This window comes from Hemiscyllium ocellatum, chromosome 33 (assembly GCF_020745735.1).
Source record: "Hemiscyllium ocellatum isolate sHemOce1 chromosome 33, sHemOce1.pat.X.cur, whole genome shotgun sequence".
NCBI classification, from domain to species: domain Eukaryota; kingdom Metazoa; phylum Chordata; class Chondrichthyes; order Orectolobiformes; family Hemiscylliidae; genus Hemiscyllium; species Hemiscyllium ocellatum.
Window position 1 is genome coordinate 19,179,911 of NC_083433.1, and position 19,306 is coordinate 19,199,216.

Below are 19,306 nucleotides of genomic sequence, written 5' to 3' on the forward strand. Positions count from 1 at the left end.
TCCCTGGGAGGGAGTCACACTCGGAATAATGGGAGCTGTCTCTGGGAGGGAGTCACTCTCAGAATAACGGGAGCTGTACCTGGGAGGGAGTCACTCTTGGAATAATGGGAGCTGTTGCTGGGAGGGAGTCACACTCGGAATAATTGGAGCTGTCCCTGGGAGGGAGTTGCAATGTGAATGTAGATATTGTCCCGACCATATTCCGGGTGTACACCACAGACCTTTCCCCACAGCCGTCTGCAATTGCCAAACAGATTTCCCACTTGCCATTCCAAGAGGGGCCAGCCCTTTCGACTGTTACATACCAGTTATCATTGTTGATCTGGTCTCCGAAACCGGGCGTGTCGATAACCGTCAACTTCATCTTCACCCCCTTCTCCTCAATAACTGCAACAGAGGGAGATTATCAGGGAACACCGGGATAGGGAACGCTGTGGTTAATAACCAGGGAGATTATCAGGGCACACCGGGATAGGGAACGCTGTGGTTAATAACCAGGGAGATTATCAGGGCACACCGGGATAGGGAACGCCGTGGTTAATAACCAGGGAGATTATCAGTGCACACCGGGATAGGGAACGCTGAGGTTAATAACCAGGGAGATTATCAGTGCACACCGGGATAGGAACGCCATGGTTAATCACCAGGAGGATAATCAGTGCACACCGGGATAGGGAACGCTGTGGAAAATAACCAGGGAGATTATCAGTGCACACCGCGATAGGGAACGCTGTGGTTAATAACCAGGGAGATTATCCGTGCACACCGGGATAGGGAACGCTGTGGTTAATGAATAGGGAGATTATCAGGGCACACCGGGATAGGGAACACTGTGGTAATTAACCAGGGACATTATCAGTGCACACCGGGATAGGGAATGCTGTGGTAAATAACCAGGGAGATTATCAGTGCACACTGGGATAGGGAACGCTGTGGTTAATAACCAGGGAGATTATCAGTGCACACCGGGATAGGGAACGCTGTGGTAAATAACCAGGGAGATTATCAGGGCACACCGGGATAGGGAACGCTGTGGTAAATAACCAGGGAGATTATCAGGGCACACCGGGATAGGGAACGCTGTGGTTAATAACCAGGGAGATTGTCAGTGCACACCGCGATAGGGAACGCTGTGGTTAATAACCAGGAAGATTATCCGTGCGCACCGGGATAGGGAACGCTGTGGTTAATATACAGGGAGATTATCAGGGCACACCGGGATAAGGAACGCTGTAGTTAATAACCAGGGAGATTATCAATGCGCACCGGGATAGGGAATGCTGTGGTTAATCACCAGGGAGATTATCAGGGTACACCGGGATAGGGAACTCTGTGGCTAATAACCAGGGAGATTATCAGTACACACCGGGATAGGGAATGCTGTGGTAAATAACCAGATAGATTATCAATGCGCACCGGGATAGGGAACGCTGTGGTTAATAATCAGGTAGATTATCAGGGTACACCGGGATAGGGAACGTTGTGGTTAATAACCAGGGAGATTATCAGTGCACACCGGGATAGGGAACGCTGTGGTTAATAACCAGGGAGATTATCAGTGCGCACCGGGATAGGGAACGCTGTGGTTAATAACCAGGGAGATTATCAGTGCGCACCGGGATAGGGAACGTTGTGGTTAATAACCAGGGAGATTATCAGTGCTCACCGGGATAGGGAACGCTGTGGTTAATAATCAGGGAGATTATCAGGGTACACCGGGATAGGGAACGTTGTGGTTAATAACCAGGGAGATTATCAGTGCACACCGGGATAGGGAACGCTGTGCAAAATAACCAGGGAGATTATCAGTGCGCACCGGGATAGGGAACGCTGTGGTAAATAACCAGGGAGATTATCAGTGCGCACCGGGATAGGGAACGCTGTGGTTAATAGCCTGGGAGGTTAACAGGGTACACCGGGATAGGGAACGCTGTGGTTAATAACCACGGAGATTATCAGGGCACACTGGGATAGGGAACGCTGTGGTTAATCACCAGGGAGATTATCAGGGCACACCGGGATAGGGAACGCTGTGGTAAATAACCAGGGAGATTATCAGGGCACACCGGGATAGGGAACGCTGTGGTTAATAACCAGGGAGATTATCAGTGCACACCGGGATAGGGAACGCTGTGGAAAATAACCAGGGAGATTATCAGGGTACACCGGGATAGGGAACGCTGTGGTTAATAAACAGGGAGATTATCAGTGCACACCGGGATAGGGAACGCTGTGGTTAATAACCAGGGAGATTATCAGTGCGCACCGGGATAGGGAATGCTGTGGTTAATAACCAGGGAGATTATCAGGGCACACCGGGATAGGGAACGCTGTGGAAAATAACCAGGGAGATTATCAGTGCACACCGGGATAGGGAACGCTGTGGTGAATAACCAGGGAGGTTAACAGGGTACACCGGGATAGGGAACGCTGTGGTTAATAACCAGGGAGATTATCAGGGCACACTGGGATAGGGAACGCTGTGGTTAATCACCAGGGAGATTATCAGGGCACACCGGGATAGGGAACGCTGTGGTAAATAACCAGGGAGATTATCAGGGCACACCGGGATAGGGAACGCTGTGGTTAATAACCAGGGACATTATCAGGGCACACTGGGATAGGGAACGCTGCGGTTAATAACCAGGGAGATTATCAGTGCACACCGGGATAGGGAACGCTGTGGTTAATAACCAGGGAGATTATCAGGGTACACCGGGATAGGGAACGCTGTGGTTAATAAACAGGGAGATTATCAGTGCACACTGGGATAGGGAACGCTGTGGTTAATAACCAGGGAGATTATCAGTGCACACCGGGATAGGGAACGCTGTGGTTAATAACCAGGGAGATTATCAGGGTACACCAGGATAGGGAACGCTGTGGTTAATAAACAGGGAGATTATCAGTGCACACCGGGATAGGGAACGCTGTGGTTAATAACCAGGGAGATTATCAGGGCACACCGGGATAGGGAACGCTGTGGTTAATAAACAGGGAGATAATCAGTGCACACTGGGAAAGGGAACGCTGTGGTTAATAACCAGGGAGATTATCAGTGCACACCGGGATAGGGAACGCTGTGGTTAATAACCAGGGAGATTATCAGGGTACACCGGGATAGGGAACGCTGTGGTTAATAAACAGGGAGATTATCAGTGCACACCGGGATAGGGAACGCTGTGGTTAATAACCAGGGAGATTATCAGTGCGCACCGGGATAGGGAATGCTGTGGTTAATAACCAGGGAGATTATCAGGGCACACCGGGATAGGGAACGCTGTGGAAAATAACCAGGGAGATTATCAGTGCACACCGGGATAGGGAACGCTGTGGTTAATAACCAGGGAGATTATCAGTGCACACCGGGATAGGAACGCCGTGGTTAATCACCAGGAGGATTATCAGTGCACACCGGGATAGGGAACGCTGTGGAAAATAACCAGGGAGATTATCAGGGCACACCGCGATAGGGAACGCTGTGGAAAATACCAGGGAGATTATCAGGGAACACCGGGATAGGGAACGCTGTGGTTAATAACCAGGGAGATTATCAGGGCACACCGGGATAGGGAACGCTGTGGTTAATAACCAGGGACATTATCAGTGCACACCGGGATAGGGAACGCTGTGGTAAATAACCAGGGAGATTATCAGGGTACACCGGGATAGGGAACGCAGTGGTTAATAATCAGGGAGATTATCAGTGCACACCGGGATAGGGAACGCCGTGGTTAATAACCAGGGAGATTATCAGGGCATACCGGGATAGGGAACGCCGTGGTTAATAACCAGGGAGATTATCAGGGCACACTGGGATAGGGAACACTGTGGTTAATCACCAGGGAGATTATCAGTGCACACCGGGATAGGGAACGCTGTGGATAATCACCAGGGAGATTATCAGGGTACACCGGGATAGGGAACGCCATGGTTAATAACCAGGGAGATTATCAGGGCACACCGGGATAGGGAACGCTGTGGTTAATAACCAGGGAGATTATCAGTGCACACAGAGATTGGGAACGCTGTGGTTAATAACCAGGGACATTATCAGTGCACACCGGGATAGGGAACGCCATGGTTAATAACCAGGGAGATTATCAGGGCACACCGGGATAGGGAACGCTGTGGTAAATAACCAGGGAGATTATCAGGGCACACCGCGACAGGGAACGCTGTGGTTAATAAACAGGGAGATTATCCATGCACACCGGGATAGGGAACGCTGTGGTGAATCACCAGGGAGATTATCAGGGCACACCGGGATAGGGAACGCTGAGGTTAATAACCAGGGAGATTATCAGGGCACACCGTGACAGGGAACGCTGTGGTTAATAACCAGGGAGATTATCAGGGCACACAGAGATTGGGAACGCTGTGGTTAATAACCAGGGAGATTATTAGGGCACACCGGGATAGGGAATGCTGTGGTTAATAACCAGGGATATTATCAGGGCACACCATGACAGGGAACGCTGAGGTTAATAACCAGGGAGAATATCAGTGCACACCGGGATAGGGAACGCTGTGGTTAATAACCAGGGAGATTATCAGGGCACACCGGGATAGGGAATGCTGTGGTTAATAAACAGGGAGATTATCAGGGCACACCGGGATAGGGAACGCTGAGGTTAATAACCAGAGAGATTATCCGTGCACACCGGGATAGGGAACGCTGTGGTTAATAACCAGGGAGATTATCCGTGTACACCGGGATAGGGAATGCTGTGGTTAATAACCAGGGAGATTATCAGGGCACACCGGGATAGGGAATGCTGTGGTTAATAACCAGGGAGATTATCAGTGCGCACCGTGATAGGGAACGCCGTGGCTAATAACCAGGGAGATTATCAGGGTACACCGGGATAGGGAACGCTGAGGTTAATCACCAGGGAGATTATCAGGGTACACCGGGATAGGGAACGCTGTGGCTAATAACCAGGGAGATTATCAGGGTACACCGGGATAGGGAACGCGTGGCTAATAACCAGGGAGATTATCAGGGTACACCGGGATAGGGAACGCTGTGGTAAATAACCAGGGAGATTATCAGGGAACAACAGGATAGGGAATGCTGTGGTTAATCACCAGTGTGATTATCATTGCACACCGGGATAGGGAACGCTGTGGTTAATAACCAGGGAGATTATCTGTGCACACCGGGATAGGGAACACTGTGGTTAATTACCAGGGAGATTATCAGGGCACACCGGGATAGGGAACGCTGTGTTTAATAAACAGGGAGATTATCAGTGCACACCGGGATAGGGAACGCTGTGGTTAATAACCAGGGAGATTATCAGGGCACACCGGGATAGGGAACGCTGTGGTTAATAAACAGGGAGATTATCAGTGCACACCGGGATAGGGAACGCTGTGGTTAATCACCAGGAGGATTAACAGGGCACACCGGGATAGGGAACGCTGTGGTTAATAACCAGGGAGATTATCAGGGCACACTGGGATAGGGAACGCTGTGGTTAATAACCAGTGAGATTATCAGTGCACACCGGGATAGGGAACGCTGTGGTAAATAACCAGGGAGGTTATCAGGGCACACTAGGATAGGGAACGCTGTGGTTAATAACCAGGGACATTATCAGGGCACACTGGGATAGGGAACGCTGTGGCTAATAACCAGGGAGATTATCAGTGCACATCGGAATAGGGAACGCTGTGGTTAATCACCAGGGAGATTATCAGTGCACACCGGGATAGGGAACGCTGTGGCTAATAACCAGCAGATTATCAGGGTACACCGGGATAGGGAACGCTGAGGTTAATCACCAGGGAGATTATCAGGGTACACCGGGATAGGGAACACTGTGGCTAATAACCAGGGAGATTATCAGGGTACACCGGGATAGGGAACGCGTGGCTAATAATCAGGGAGATTATCAGGGTACACCGGGATAGGGAACGCTGAGGTAAATAACCAGGGAGATTATCAGGGAACAACAGGACAGGGAATGCTGTGGTTAATCACCAGTGTGATTATCATTGCACACCGGGATAGGGAATGCTGTGGTTAATAACCAGGGAGATTATCAGTGCACAACGGGATAGGGAACACTGTGGTTAATAACCAGAGAGATTATCAGTGCACTCCGGGATAGGGAACGCTGTGGTTAATAACCAGGGAGATTATCTGTGCACACCGGGATAGGGAACGCTGTGGTTAATAACCAGGGAGATTATCAGGGCACACCGGGATAGGGAACACTGTGGAAAATAACCAGGGAGATTATCAGGGCACACCGCGACAGGGAACACTGTGGTTAATAAACAGGGACATTATCAGTGCACACCGGGACAGGGAACGCTGTGGTTAATAACCAGGGAGATTATCAGGTCACACCGGGATAGGGAACGCCATGGTTAATAACCAGGGAGATTATCCGTGCACACCGGGATAGGGAACGCTGTGGTTAATCACCAGGGAGATTATCCGTGCACACCGGGATAGGGAATGCTGTGGTAAATAACCAGGGAGATTATCAGGGCACACCGCGACAGGGAACGCTGTGGTTAATAACCAGGGACATTATCAGTGCACACCGGGATAGGGAACGCTGTGGTTAATAACCAGGGAGATTATCAGGGCACACCGGGATAGGGAACGCTGTGGTTAATAAACAGGGAGATTATCAGGGCACACCGGGATAGGGAACGCTGTGGAAAATAACCAGGGAGATTATCAGGGCACACCGCGACAGGGAACGCTGTGGTTAATAACCAGGGACATTATCAGTGCACACCGGGATAGGGAACGCCGTGGTTAATAACCAGGGAGATTATCAGGGCACACCGGGATAGGGTACGCTGTGGTTAATAACCAGGGAGATTATCAGGGCACACCGGGATAGGGAACACTGTGGTTAATAACCAGGGAGATTATCCGTGCACACCGGGATAGGGAACACTGTGGTTAATAAACAGGGAGATTATCCGTGCACACCGGGATAGGGAACACTGTGGTTAATAACCAGGGAGATTATCAGGGCACACCGGGATAGGGAATGCTGTGGTTAATAACCAGGGAGATTATCAGTGCGCACCGGGATAGGGAACGCTGTGGTTAATCACCAGGGAGATTATCAGGGCACACTGGGATAGGGAACACTGTGGTTAATAACCAGGGAGATTATCCGTGCACACCGGGATAGGGAACACTGTGGTTAATAAACAGGGAGATTATCCGTGCACACCGGGATAGGGAACGCTGTGGTTAATAACCAGGGAGATTATCCGTGCACACCGGGATAGGGAACGCTGTGGTTAATAAACAGGGAGATTATCAGGGCACACCGGGATAGGGAACGCTGTGGTTAATAACCAGGGAGATTATCCGTGCACACCGGGATAGGGAACGCTGTGGTTAATAAACAGGGAGATTATCAGTGCACACCGGGATAGGGAACACTGTGGTTAATAAACAGGGAGATTATCCGTGCACACCGGGATAGGGAACGCTGTGGTTAATAAACAGGGAGATTATCAGGGCACACCGGGATAGGGAACGCTGTGGTTAGTAACCAGGGAGATTATCCGTGCACACCGGGATAGGGAACGCTGTGGTTAATAAACAGGGAGATTATCAGTGCACACCGGGATAGGGAACGCTGTGGTTAATAAACAGGGAGATTATCAGGGCACACCGGGATAGGGAACGCTGTGGTTAGTAACCAGGGAGATTATCCGTGCACACCGGGATCGGGAATGCTGTGGTTAATCACCAGGGAGATTACCAGGGCACACTGGGATAGGGAACACTGTTGTTAATAACCAGGGAGATTATCCGTGCACACCGGGATAGGGAACGCTGTGTTTAATAAACAGGGAGATTATCAGTGCACACCGGGATAGGGAACGCTGTGGTTAATAACCAGGGAGATTATCAGGGCACACCGGGATAGGGAACGCTGTCGAAAATAACCAGGGAGATTATCAGGGCACACAGCGACAGGGAACGCTGTGGTTAATAACCAGGGACATTATCAGTGCACACCGGGATAGGGAACGCTGTGGTTAATAACCAGGGAGATTATCAGGGCACACCGGGATAGGGAACGCTGTGGTTAATAACCAGGGAGATTATCAGTGCGCACCGGGATGGGAACGCTGTGGTTAATCACCAGGGAGATTATCAGGGCACACTGGGATAGGGAACACTGTGGTTAATAACCAGGGAGATTATCCGTGCACACCGGGATAGGGAACACTGTGGTTAATAAACAGGGAGATTATCCGTGCACACCGGGATAGGGAACGCTGTGGTTAATAACCAGGGAGATTATCAGGGCACACCGGGATAGGGAACGCTGTGGTTAATAACCAGGGAGATTTTCAGGGCACACCGGGATAGGGAACGCTGTGGTTAATAACCAGGGAGATTATCAGTGCGCACCGGGATAGGGAACGCTGTGGTTAATAACCAGGGAGATTATCAGGGCACACTGGGATAGGGAACACTGTGGTTAATAACCAGGGAGATTATCCGTGCACACCGGGATAGGGAACACTGTGGTTAATAAACAGGGAGATTATCCGTGCACACCGGGATAGGGAACGCTGTGGTTAATAACCAGGGAGATTATCAGGGCACACCGGGATAGGGAACGCTGTGGTTAGTAACCAGGGAGATTATCAGGGCACACCGGGATAGGGAACGCTGTGGTTAATAAACAGGGAGATTATCAGTGCACACCGGGATAGGGAATGCTGTGGTTAATAAACAGGGAGATTATCAGGGCACACCGGGATAGGGAACGCTCTGGTTAGTAACCAGGGAGATTATCCGTGCACACCGGGATAGGGAACGCTGTGGTGAACCACCAGGGAGATTATCAGGGCACACTGGGATAGGGAACACTGTGGTTAATAACCAGGGAGATTATCCGTGCACACCGGGATAGGGAATGCTGTGGTTAATCACCAGGGAGATTACCAGGGCACACTGGGATAGGGAACACTGTTGTTAATAAACAGGGAGATTATCCGTGCACACCGGGATAGGGAACGCTGTGTTTAATAAACAGGGAGATTATCAGTGCACACCGGGATACGGAACGCTGTGGTTAATAACCAGGGAGATTATCAGGGCACACCGGGATAGGGAACGCTGTGGTTAATAAACAGGGAGATTATCAGTGCACACCGGGATAGGGAACGCTGTGGTTAATCACCAGGAGGATTATAGGGCACACCGGGATAGGGAACGCTGTGGTTAATAACCAGGGAGATTATCAGGGCACACTGGGATAGGGAACGCTGTGGTTAATAACCAGTGAGATTATCAGTGCACACCGGGATAGGGAACGCTGTGGTAAATAACCAGGGAGGTTATCAGGGCACACTAGGATAGGGAACGCTGTGGTTAATAACCAGGGACATTATCAGGGCACACTGGGATAGGGAACGCTGTGGTTAATAACCAGGGAGATTATCAGTGCACATCGGAATAGGGAACGCTGTGGTTAATCACCAGGGAGATTATCAGTGCACACCGGGATAGGGAACGCTGTGGCTAATAACCAGGGAGATTATCAGGGTACACCGGGATAGGGAACGCTGAGGTTAATCACCAGGGAGATTATCAGGGTACACCGGGATAGGGAACGCTGTGGCTAATAACCAGGGAGATTATCAGGGTACACCGGGATATGGAACGCGTGGATAATAACCAGGGAGATTATCAGGGTACACCGGGATAGGGAACGCTGTGGAAAATAACCAGGGAGATTATCAGGGAACAACAGGATAGGGAATGCTGTGGTTAATCACCAGTGTGATTATCATTGCACACCGGGATAGGGAATGCTGTGGTTAATAACCAGGGAGATTATCTGTGCACACCGGGATAGGGAACGCTGTGGTAAATAACCAGGGAGATTATCAGGGAACAACAGGATAGGGAATGCTGTGGTTAATCACCAGTGTGATTATCATTGCACACCGGGATAGGGAATGCTGTGGTTAATAACCAGGGAGATTATCAGTGCACACCGGGATAGGGAACACTGTGGTTAATTACCAGGGAGATTATCAGGGCACACCGGGATAGGGAACGCTGTGTTTAATAAACAGGGAGATTATCAGTGCACACCGGGATAGGGAACGCTGTGGTTAATAACCAGGGAGATTATCAGGGCACACCGGGATAGGGAACGCTGTGGTTAATAACCAGGGAGATTATCAGTGCACACCGGGATAGGGAACGCTGTGGTTAATCACCAGGAGGATTAACAGGGCACACCGGGATAGGGAACGCTGTGGTTAATAACCAGGGAGATTATCAGGGCACACTGGGATAGGGAACGCTGTGGTTAATAACCAGTGAGATTATCAGTGCACACCGGGATAGGGAACGCTGTGGTAAATAACCAGGGAGGTTATCAGGGCACACTAGGATAGGGAACGCTGTGGTTAATAACCAGGGACATTATCAGGGCACACTGGGATAGGGAACGCTGTGGCTAATAACCAGGGAGATTATCAGTGCACATCGGAATAGGGAACGCTGTGGTTAATCACCAGGGAGATTATCAGTGCACACCGGGATAGGGAACGCTGTGGCTAATAACCAGCAGATTATCAGGGTACACCGGGATAGGGAACGCTGAGGTTAATCACCAGGGAGATTATCAGGGTACACCGGGATAGGGAACGCTGTGGCTAATAACCAGGGAGATTATCAGGGTACACCGGGATAGGGAACGCGTGGCTAATAATCAGGGAGATTATCAGGGTACACCGGGATAGGGAACGCTGTGGTAAATAACCAGGGAGATTATCAGGGAACAACAGGACAGGGAATGCTGTGGTTAATCACCAGTGTGATTATCATTGCACACCGGGATAGGGAATGCTGTGGTTAATAACCAGGGAGATTATCTGTGCACACCGGGATAGGGAACGCTGTGGTTAATAACCAGGGAGATTATCAGGGCACACCGCGACAGGGAACACTGTGGTTAATAAACAGGGACATTATCAGTGCACACCGGGACAGGGAACGCTGTGGTTAATAACCAGGGAGATTATCAGGTCACACCGGGATAGGGAACGCCATGGTTAATAACCAGGGAGATTATCCGTGCACACCGGGATAGGGAACGCTGTGGTTAATCACCAGGGAGATTATCCGTGCACACCGGGATAGGGAATGCTGTGGTAAATAACCAGGGAGATTATCAGGGCACACCGCGACAGGGAACGCTGTGGTTAATAACCAGGGAGATTATCAGTGCACACCGGGATAGGGAACGCTGTGGTTAATAACCAGGGAGATTATCAGGGCACACCGGGATAGGGAACGCTGTGGTTAATAAACAGGGAGATTATCAGGGCACACCGGGATAGGGAACGCTGTGGAAAATAACCAGGGAGATTATCAGGGCACACCGCGACAGGGAACGCTGTGGTTAATAACCAGGGACATTATCAGTGCACACCGGGATAGGGAACGCCGTGGTTAATAACCAGGGAGATTATCAGGGCACACCGGGATAGGGTACGCTGTGGTTAATAACCAGGGAGATTATCAGGGCACAGCGGGATAGGGAACACTGTGGTTAATAACCAGGGAGATTATCAGGGCACACCGGGATAGGGAACACTGTGGTTAATAAACAGGGAGATTATCCGTGCACACCGGGATAGGGAACGCTGTGGTTAATAACCAGGGAGATTATCAGGGCACACCGGGATAGGGAACGCTGTGGTTAATAACCAGGGAGATTATCAGTGCGCACCGGGATAGGGAACGCTGTGGTTAATCACCAGGGAGATTATCAGGGCACACTGGGATAGGGAACACTGTGGTTAATAACCAGGGAGATTATCCGTGCACACCGGGATAGGGAACACTGTGGTTAATAAACAGGGAGATTATCCGTGCACACCGGGATAGGGAACGCTGTGGTTAATAAACAGGGAGATTATCAGGGCACACCGGGATAGGGAACGCTGTGGTTAGTAACCAGGGAGATTATCCGAGCACACCGGGATAGGGAACGCTGTGGTTAATAAACAGGGAGATTATCAGTGCACACCGGGATAGGGAACACTGTGGTTAATAAACAGGGAGATTATCCGTGCACACCGGGATAGGGAACGCTGTGGTTAATAAACAGGGAGATTATCAGGGCACACCGGGATAGGGAACGCTGTGGTTAGTAACCAGGGAGATTATCCGTGCACACCGGGATAGGGAACGCTGTGGTTAATAAACAGGGAGATTATCAGTGCACACCGGGATAGGGAACGCTGTGGTTAATAACCAGGGAGATTATCAGTGCACACCGGGATAGGGAACGCTGTGGTTAATAACCAGGGAGATTATCAGGGCACACCGGGATAGGGAACGCTGTGGTTAATAACCAGGGAGATTATCAGTGCGCACCGGGATGGGAACGCTGTGGTTAATCACCAGGGAGATTATCAGGGCACACTGGGATAGGGAACACTGTGGTTAATAACCAGGGAGATTATCCGTGCACACCGGGATAGGGAACACTGTGGTTAATAAACAGGGAGATTATCCGTGCACACCGGGATAGGGAACGCTGTGGTTAATAACCAGGGAGATTATCAGGGCACACCGGGATAGGGAACGCTGTGGTTAATAACCAGGGAGATTTTCAGGGCACACCGCGACAGGGAACACTGTGGTTAATAACCAGGGAGATTATCAGTGCGCACCGGGATAGGGAACGCTGTGGTTAATAACCAGGGAGATTATCAGGGCACACTGGGATAGGGAACACTGTGGTTAATAACCAGGGAGATTATCCGTGCACACCGGGATAGGGAACACTGTGGTTAATAAACAGGGAGATTATCCGTGCACACCGGGATAGGGAACGCTGTGGTTAATAACCAGGGAGATTATCAGGGCACACCGGGATAGGGAACGCTGTGGTTAATAACCAGGGAGATTTTCAGGGCACACCGGGATAGGGAACGCTGTGGTTAATAAACAGGGAGATTATCAGTGCACACCGGGATAGGGAATGCTGTGGTTAATAAACAGGGAGATTATCAGGGCACACCGGGATAGGGAACGCTCTGGTTAGTAACCAGGGAGATTATCCGTGCACACCGGGATAGGGAACGCTGTGGTGAACCACCAGGGAGATTATCAGGGCACACTGGGATAGGGAACACTGTGGTTAATAACCAGGGAGATTATCCGTGCACACCGGGATAGGGAATGCTGTGGTTAATCACCAGGGAGATTACCAGGGCACACTGGGATAGGGAACACTGTTGTTAATAAACAGGGAGATTATCCGTGCACACCGGGATAGGGAACGCTGTGTTTAATAAACAGGGAGATTATCAGTGCACACCGGGATAGGGAACGCTGTGGTTAATAACCAGGGAGATTATCAGGGCACACCGGGATAGGGAACGCTGTGGTTAATAAACAGGGAGATTATCAGTGCACACCGGGATAGGGAACGCTGTGGTTAATCACCAGGAGGATTATAGGGCACACCGGGATAGGGAACGCTGTGGTTAATAACCAGGGAGATTATCAGGGCACACTGGGATAGGGAACGCTGTGGTTAATAACCAGTGAGATTATCAGTGCACACCGGGATAGGGAACGCTGTGGTAAATAACCAGGGATGTTATCAGGGCACACTAGGATAGGGAACGCTGTGGTTAATAACCAGGGACATTATCAGGGCACACTGGGATAGGGAACGCTGTGGTTAATAAACAGGGAGATTATCAGTGCACATCGGAATAGGGAACGCTGTGGTTAATCACCAGGGAGATTATCAGTGCACACCGGGATAGGGAACGCTGTGGCTAATAACCAGGGAGATTATCAGGGTACACCGGGATAGGGAACGCTGAGGTTAATCACCAGGGAGATTATCAGGGTACACCGGGATAGGGAACGCTGTGGCTAATAACCAGGGAGATTATCAGGGTACACCGGGATATGGAACGCGTGGCTAATAACCAGGGAGATTATCAGGGTACACCGGGATAGGGAACGCTGTGGAAAATAACCAGGGAGATTATCAGGGAACAACAGGATAGGGAATGCTGTGGTTAATCACCAGTGTGATTATCATTGCACACCGGGATAGGGAATGCTGTGGTTAATAACCAGGGAGATTATCAGGGTACACCGGGATAGGGAACGCTGTGGAAAATAACCAGGGAGATTATCAGGGAACAACAGGATAGGGAATGCTGTGGTTAATCACCAGTGTGATTATCTGTGCACACCGGGATAGGGAACGCTGTGGTAAATAACCAGGGAGATTATCAGGGAACAACAGGATAGGGAATGCTGTGGTTAATCACCAGTGTGATTATCATTGCACACCGGGATAGGGAATGCTGTGGTTAATAACCAGGGAGATTATCAGTGCACACCGGGATAGGGAACTCTGTGGTTAATTACCAGGGAGATTATCAGGGCACACAGGGATAGGGAACGCTGTGTTTAATAAACAGGGAGATTATCAGTGCACACCGGGATAGGGAACGCTGTGGTTAATAACCAGGGAGATTATCAGGGCACACCGGGATAGGGAACGCTGTGGTTAATAAACAGGGAGATTATCAGGGCACACCGGGATAGGGAACGCTGTGGTTAATCACCAGGAGGATTAACAGGGCACACCGGGATAGGGAATGCTGTGGTAAATAACCAGGGAGATCATCAGGGCACACCGCGACAGGGAACGCTGTGGTTAATAACCAGGGAGATTATCAGTGCACACCGGGATAGGGAACGCTGTGGTTAATAACCAGGGAGATTATCAGGGCACACCGGGATAGGGAACGCTGTGGTTAATAAACAGGGAGATTATCAGGGCACACCGGGATACGGAACGCTGTGGAAAATAACCAGGGAGATTATCAGGGCACACCGCGATAGGGAACGCTGTGGTTAATAACCAGGGACATTATCAGTGCACACCGGGATAGGGAACGCCGTGGTTAATAACCAGGGAGATTATCAGGGCACACCGGGATAGGGTACGCTGTGGTTAATAACCAGGGAGATTATCAGGGCACACCGGGATATGGAACGCTGTGGTTAATAACCAGGGAGATTATCAGTGCGCACCGGGATAGGGAACGCTGTGGTTAATCACCAGGGAGATTATCAGGGCACACCGGGATAGGGAACACTGTGGTTAATAACCAGGGAGATTATCCGTGCACACCGGGATAGGGAACACTGTGGTTAATAAACAGGGAGATTATCCGTGCACACCGGGATAGGGAACACTGTGGTTAATAACCAGGGAGATTATCAGGGCACACCGGGATAGGGAACGCTGTGGTTAATAACCAGGGAGATTATCAGGGCACACCGGGATAGGGAACGCTGTGGTTAATAACCAGGGAGATTATCAGTGCGCACCGGGATAGGGAACGCTGTGGTTAATCACCAGGGAGATTATCAGGGCACACTGGGATAGGGAACACTGTGGTTAATAACCAGGGAGATTATCCGTGCACACCGGGATAGGGAACACTGTGGTTAATAAACAGGGAGATTATCCGTGCACACCGGGATAGGGAACGCTGTGGTTAATAACCAGGGAGATTATCAGGGCACACCGGGATAGGGAACGCTGTGGTTAATAACCAGGGAGATTATCCGTGCACACCGGGATAGGGAACGCTGTGGTTAATAAACAGGGAGATTATCAGTGCACACCGGGATAGGGAACGCTGTGGTTAATAAACAGGGAGATTATCAGGGCACACCGGGATAGGGAACGCTGTGGTTAATAACCAGGGAGATTATCCGTGCACACCGGGATCGGGAACGCTGTGGTGAATCACCAGGGAGATTATCAGGGCACACTGGGATAGGGAACACTGTGGTTAATAACCAGGGAGATTATCCGTGCACACCGGGATAGGGAACGCTGTGGTTAATCACCAGGGAGATTATCAGGGCACACCGGGATAGGGAACACTGTGGTTAATAACCAGGGAGATTATCCGTGCACACCGGGATAGGGAACGCTGTGTTTAATAAACAGGGAGATTATCAGTGCACACCGGGATAGGGAACGCTGTGGTTAATCACCAGGGAGATTATCAGGGTACACCGGGATAGGGAACGCTGAGGTTAATCACCAGGGAGATTATCAGGGTACACCGGGATAGGGAACGCTGTGGCTAATAACCAGGGAGATTATCAGGGTACACCGGGATAGGGAACGCGTGGCTAATAATCAGGGAGATTATCAGGGTACACCGGGATAGGGAACGCTGTGGTAAATAACCAGGGAGATTATCAGGGAACAACAGGACAGGGAATGCTGTGGTTAATCACCAGTGTGATTATCATTGCACACCGGGATAGGGAATGCTGTGGTTAATAACCAGGGAGATTATCAGTGCACACCGGGATAGGGAACGCTGTGGTTAATAACCAGGGAGATTATCAGGGCACACCGCGACAGGGAAAACTGTGGTTAATAAACAGGGACATTATCAGTGCACACCGGGACAGGGAACGCTGTGGTTAATAACCAGGGAGATTATCAGGTCACACCGGGATAGGGAACGCCATGGTTAATAACCAGGGAGATTATCCGTGCACACCGGGATAGGGAACGCTGTGGTTAATCACCAGGGAGATTATCCGTGCACACCGGGATAGGGAATGCTGTGGTAAATAACCAGGGAGATTATCAGGGCACACCGCGACAGGGAACGCTGTGGTTAATAACCAGGGAGATTATCAGTGCACACCGGGATAGGGAACGCTGTGGTTAATAACCAGGGAGATTATCAGGGCACACCGGGATAGGGAACGCTGTGGTTAATAAACAGGGAGATTATCAGGGCACACCGGGATAGGGAACGCTGTGGAAAATAACCAGGGAGATTATCAGGGCACACCGCGACAGGGAACGCTGTGGTTAATAACCAGGGACATTATCAGTGCACACCGGGATAGGGAACGCCGTGGTTAATAACCAGGGAGATTATCAGGGCACACCGGGATAGGGTACGCTGTGGTTAATAACCAGGGAGATTATCAGGGCACAGCGGGATAGGGAACACTGTGGTTAATAACCAGGGAGATTATCAGGGCACACCGGGATAGGGAACACTGTGGATAATAAACAGGGAGATTATCCGTGCACACCGGGATAGGGAACGCTGTGGTTAATAACCAGGGAGATTATCAGGGCACACCGGGATAGGGAACGCTGTGGTTAATAACCAGGGAGATTATCAGTGCGCACCGGGATAGGGAACGCTGTGGTTAATCACCAGGGAGATTATCAGGGCACACAGGGATAGGGAACACTGTGGTTAATAACCAGGGAGATTATCCGTGCACACCGGGATAGGGAACACTGTGGTTAATAAACAGGGAGATTATCCGTGCACACCGGGATAGGGAACGCTGTGGTTAATAAACAGGGAGATTATCAGGGCACACCGGGATAGGGAACGCTGTGGTTAGTAACCAGGGAGATTATCCGTGCACACCGGGATAGGGAACGCTGTGGTTAATAAACAGGGAGATTATCAGTGCACACCGGGATAGGGAACACTGTGGTTAATAAACAGGGAGATTATCCGTGCACACCGGGATAGGGAACGCTGTGGTTAATAAACAGGGAGATTATCAGGGCGCACCGGGATAGGGAACGCTGTGGTTAATAACCAGGGAGATTATCCGTGCACACCGGGATAGGGAACGCTGTGGTTAATAAACAGGGAGATTATCAGTGCACACCGGGATAGGGAACGCTGTGGTTAATAACCAGGGACATTATCAGTGCACACCGGGATAGGGAACGCTGTGGTTAATAACCAGGGAGATTATCAGGGCACACCGGGATAGGGAACGCTGTGGTTAATAACCAGGGAGATTATCAGTGCGCACCGGGATGGGAACGCTGTGGTTAATCACCAGGGAGATTATCAGGGCACACTGGGATAGGGAACACTGTGGTTAATAACCAGGGAGATTATCCGTGCACACCGGGATAGGGAACACTGTGGTTAATAAACAGGGAGATTATCCGTGCACACCGGGATAGGGAACGCTGTGGTTAATAACCAGGGAGATTATCAGGGCACACCGGGATAGGGAACGCTGTGGTTAATAACCAGGGAGATTTTCAGGGCACACCGCGATAGGGAACACTGTGGTTAATAACCAGGGAGATTATCAGTGCGCACCGGGATAGGGAACGCTGTGGTTAATAACCAGGGAGATTATCAGGGCACACGGGGATAGGGAACACTGTGGTTAATAACCAGGGAGATTATCCGTGCACACCGGGATAGGGAACACTGTGGTTAATAAACAGGGAGATTATCCGTGCACACCGGGATAGGGAACGCTGTGGTTAATAACCAGGGAGATTATCAGGGCACACCGGGATAGGGAACGCTGTGGTTAGTAACCAGGGAGATTTTCAGGGCACACCGGGATAGGGAACGCTGTGGTTAATAAACAGGGAGATTATCAGTGCACACCGGGATAGGGAATGCTGTGGTTAATAAACAGGGAGATTGTCAGGGCACACCGGGATAGGGAACGCTCTGGTTAGTAACCAGGGAGATTATCCGTGCACACGGGGATAGGGAACGCTGTGGTGAACCACCAGGGAGATTATCAGGGCACACTGGGATAGGGAACACTGTGGTTAATAACCAGGGAGATTATCCGTGCACACCGGGATAGGGAATGCTGTGGTTAATCACCAGGGAGATTACCAGGGCACACTGGGATAGGGAACACTGTTGTTAATAAACAGGGAGATTATCCGTGCACACCGGGATAGGGAACGCTGTGTTTAATAAACAGGGAGATTATCAGTGCACACCGGGATACGGAACGCTGTGGTTAATAACCAGGGAGATTATCAGGGCACACCGGGATAGGGAACGCTGTGGTTAATAAACAGGGAGATTATCAGTGCACACCGGGATAGGGAACGCTGTGGTTAATCACCAGGAGGATTATAGGGCACACCGGGATAGGGAACGCTGTGGTTAATAACCAGGGAGATTATCAGGGCACACTGGGATAGGGAACGCTGTGGTTAATAACCAGTGAGATTATCAGTGCACACCGGGATAGGGAACGCTGTGGTAAATAACCAGGGAGGTTATCAGGGCACACTAGGATAGGGAACGCTGTGGTTAATAACCAGGGACATTATCAGGGCACACTGGGATAGGGAACGCTGTGGTTAATAACCAGGGAGATTATCAGTGCACATCGGAATAGGGAACGCTGTGGTTAATCACCAGGGAGATTATCAGTGCACACCGGGAT

General features: G+C 50.4%; 1 protein-coding gene across 1 annotated transcript in view; it reads right to left on the minus strand.

The window, feature by feature from the left end:
* The window catches only part of septin3 (septin 3), an 84,116-nt gene that overhangs the window by 15,556 nt on the left and 49,254 nt on the right, over positions 1 to 19,306 (minus strand). The window contains exon 3 of the mRNA XM_060849233.1: positions 306 to 387. Within this exon, the coding sequence (XP_060705216.1) occupies positions 306 to 387 (82 nt within the window). The remainder of the gene's footprint in view (positions 1 to 305; positions 388 to 19,306) is intronic.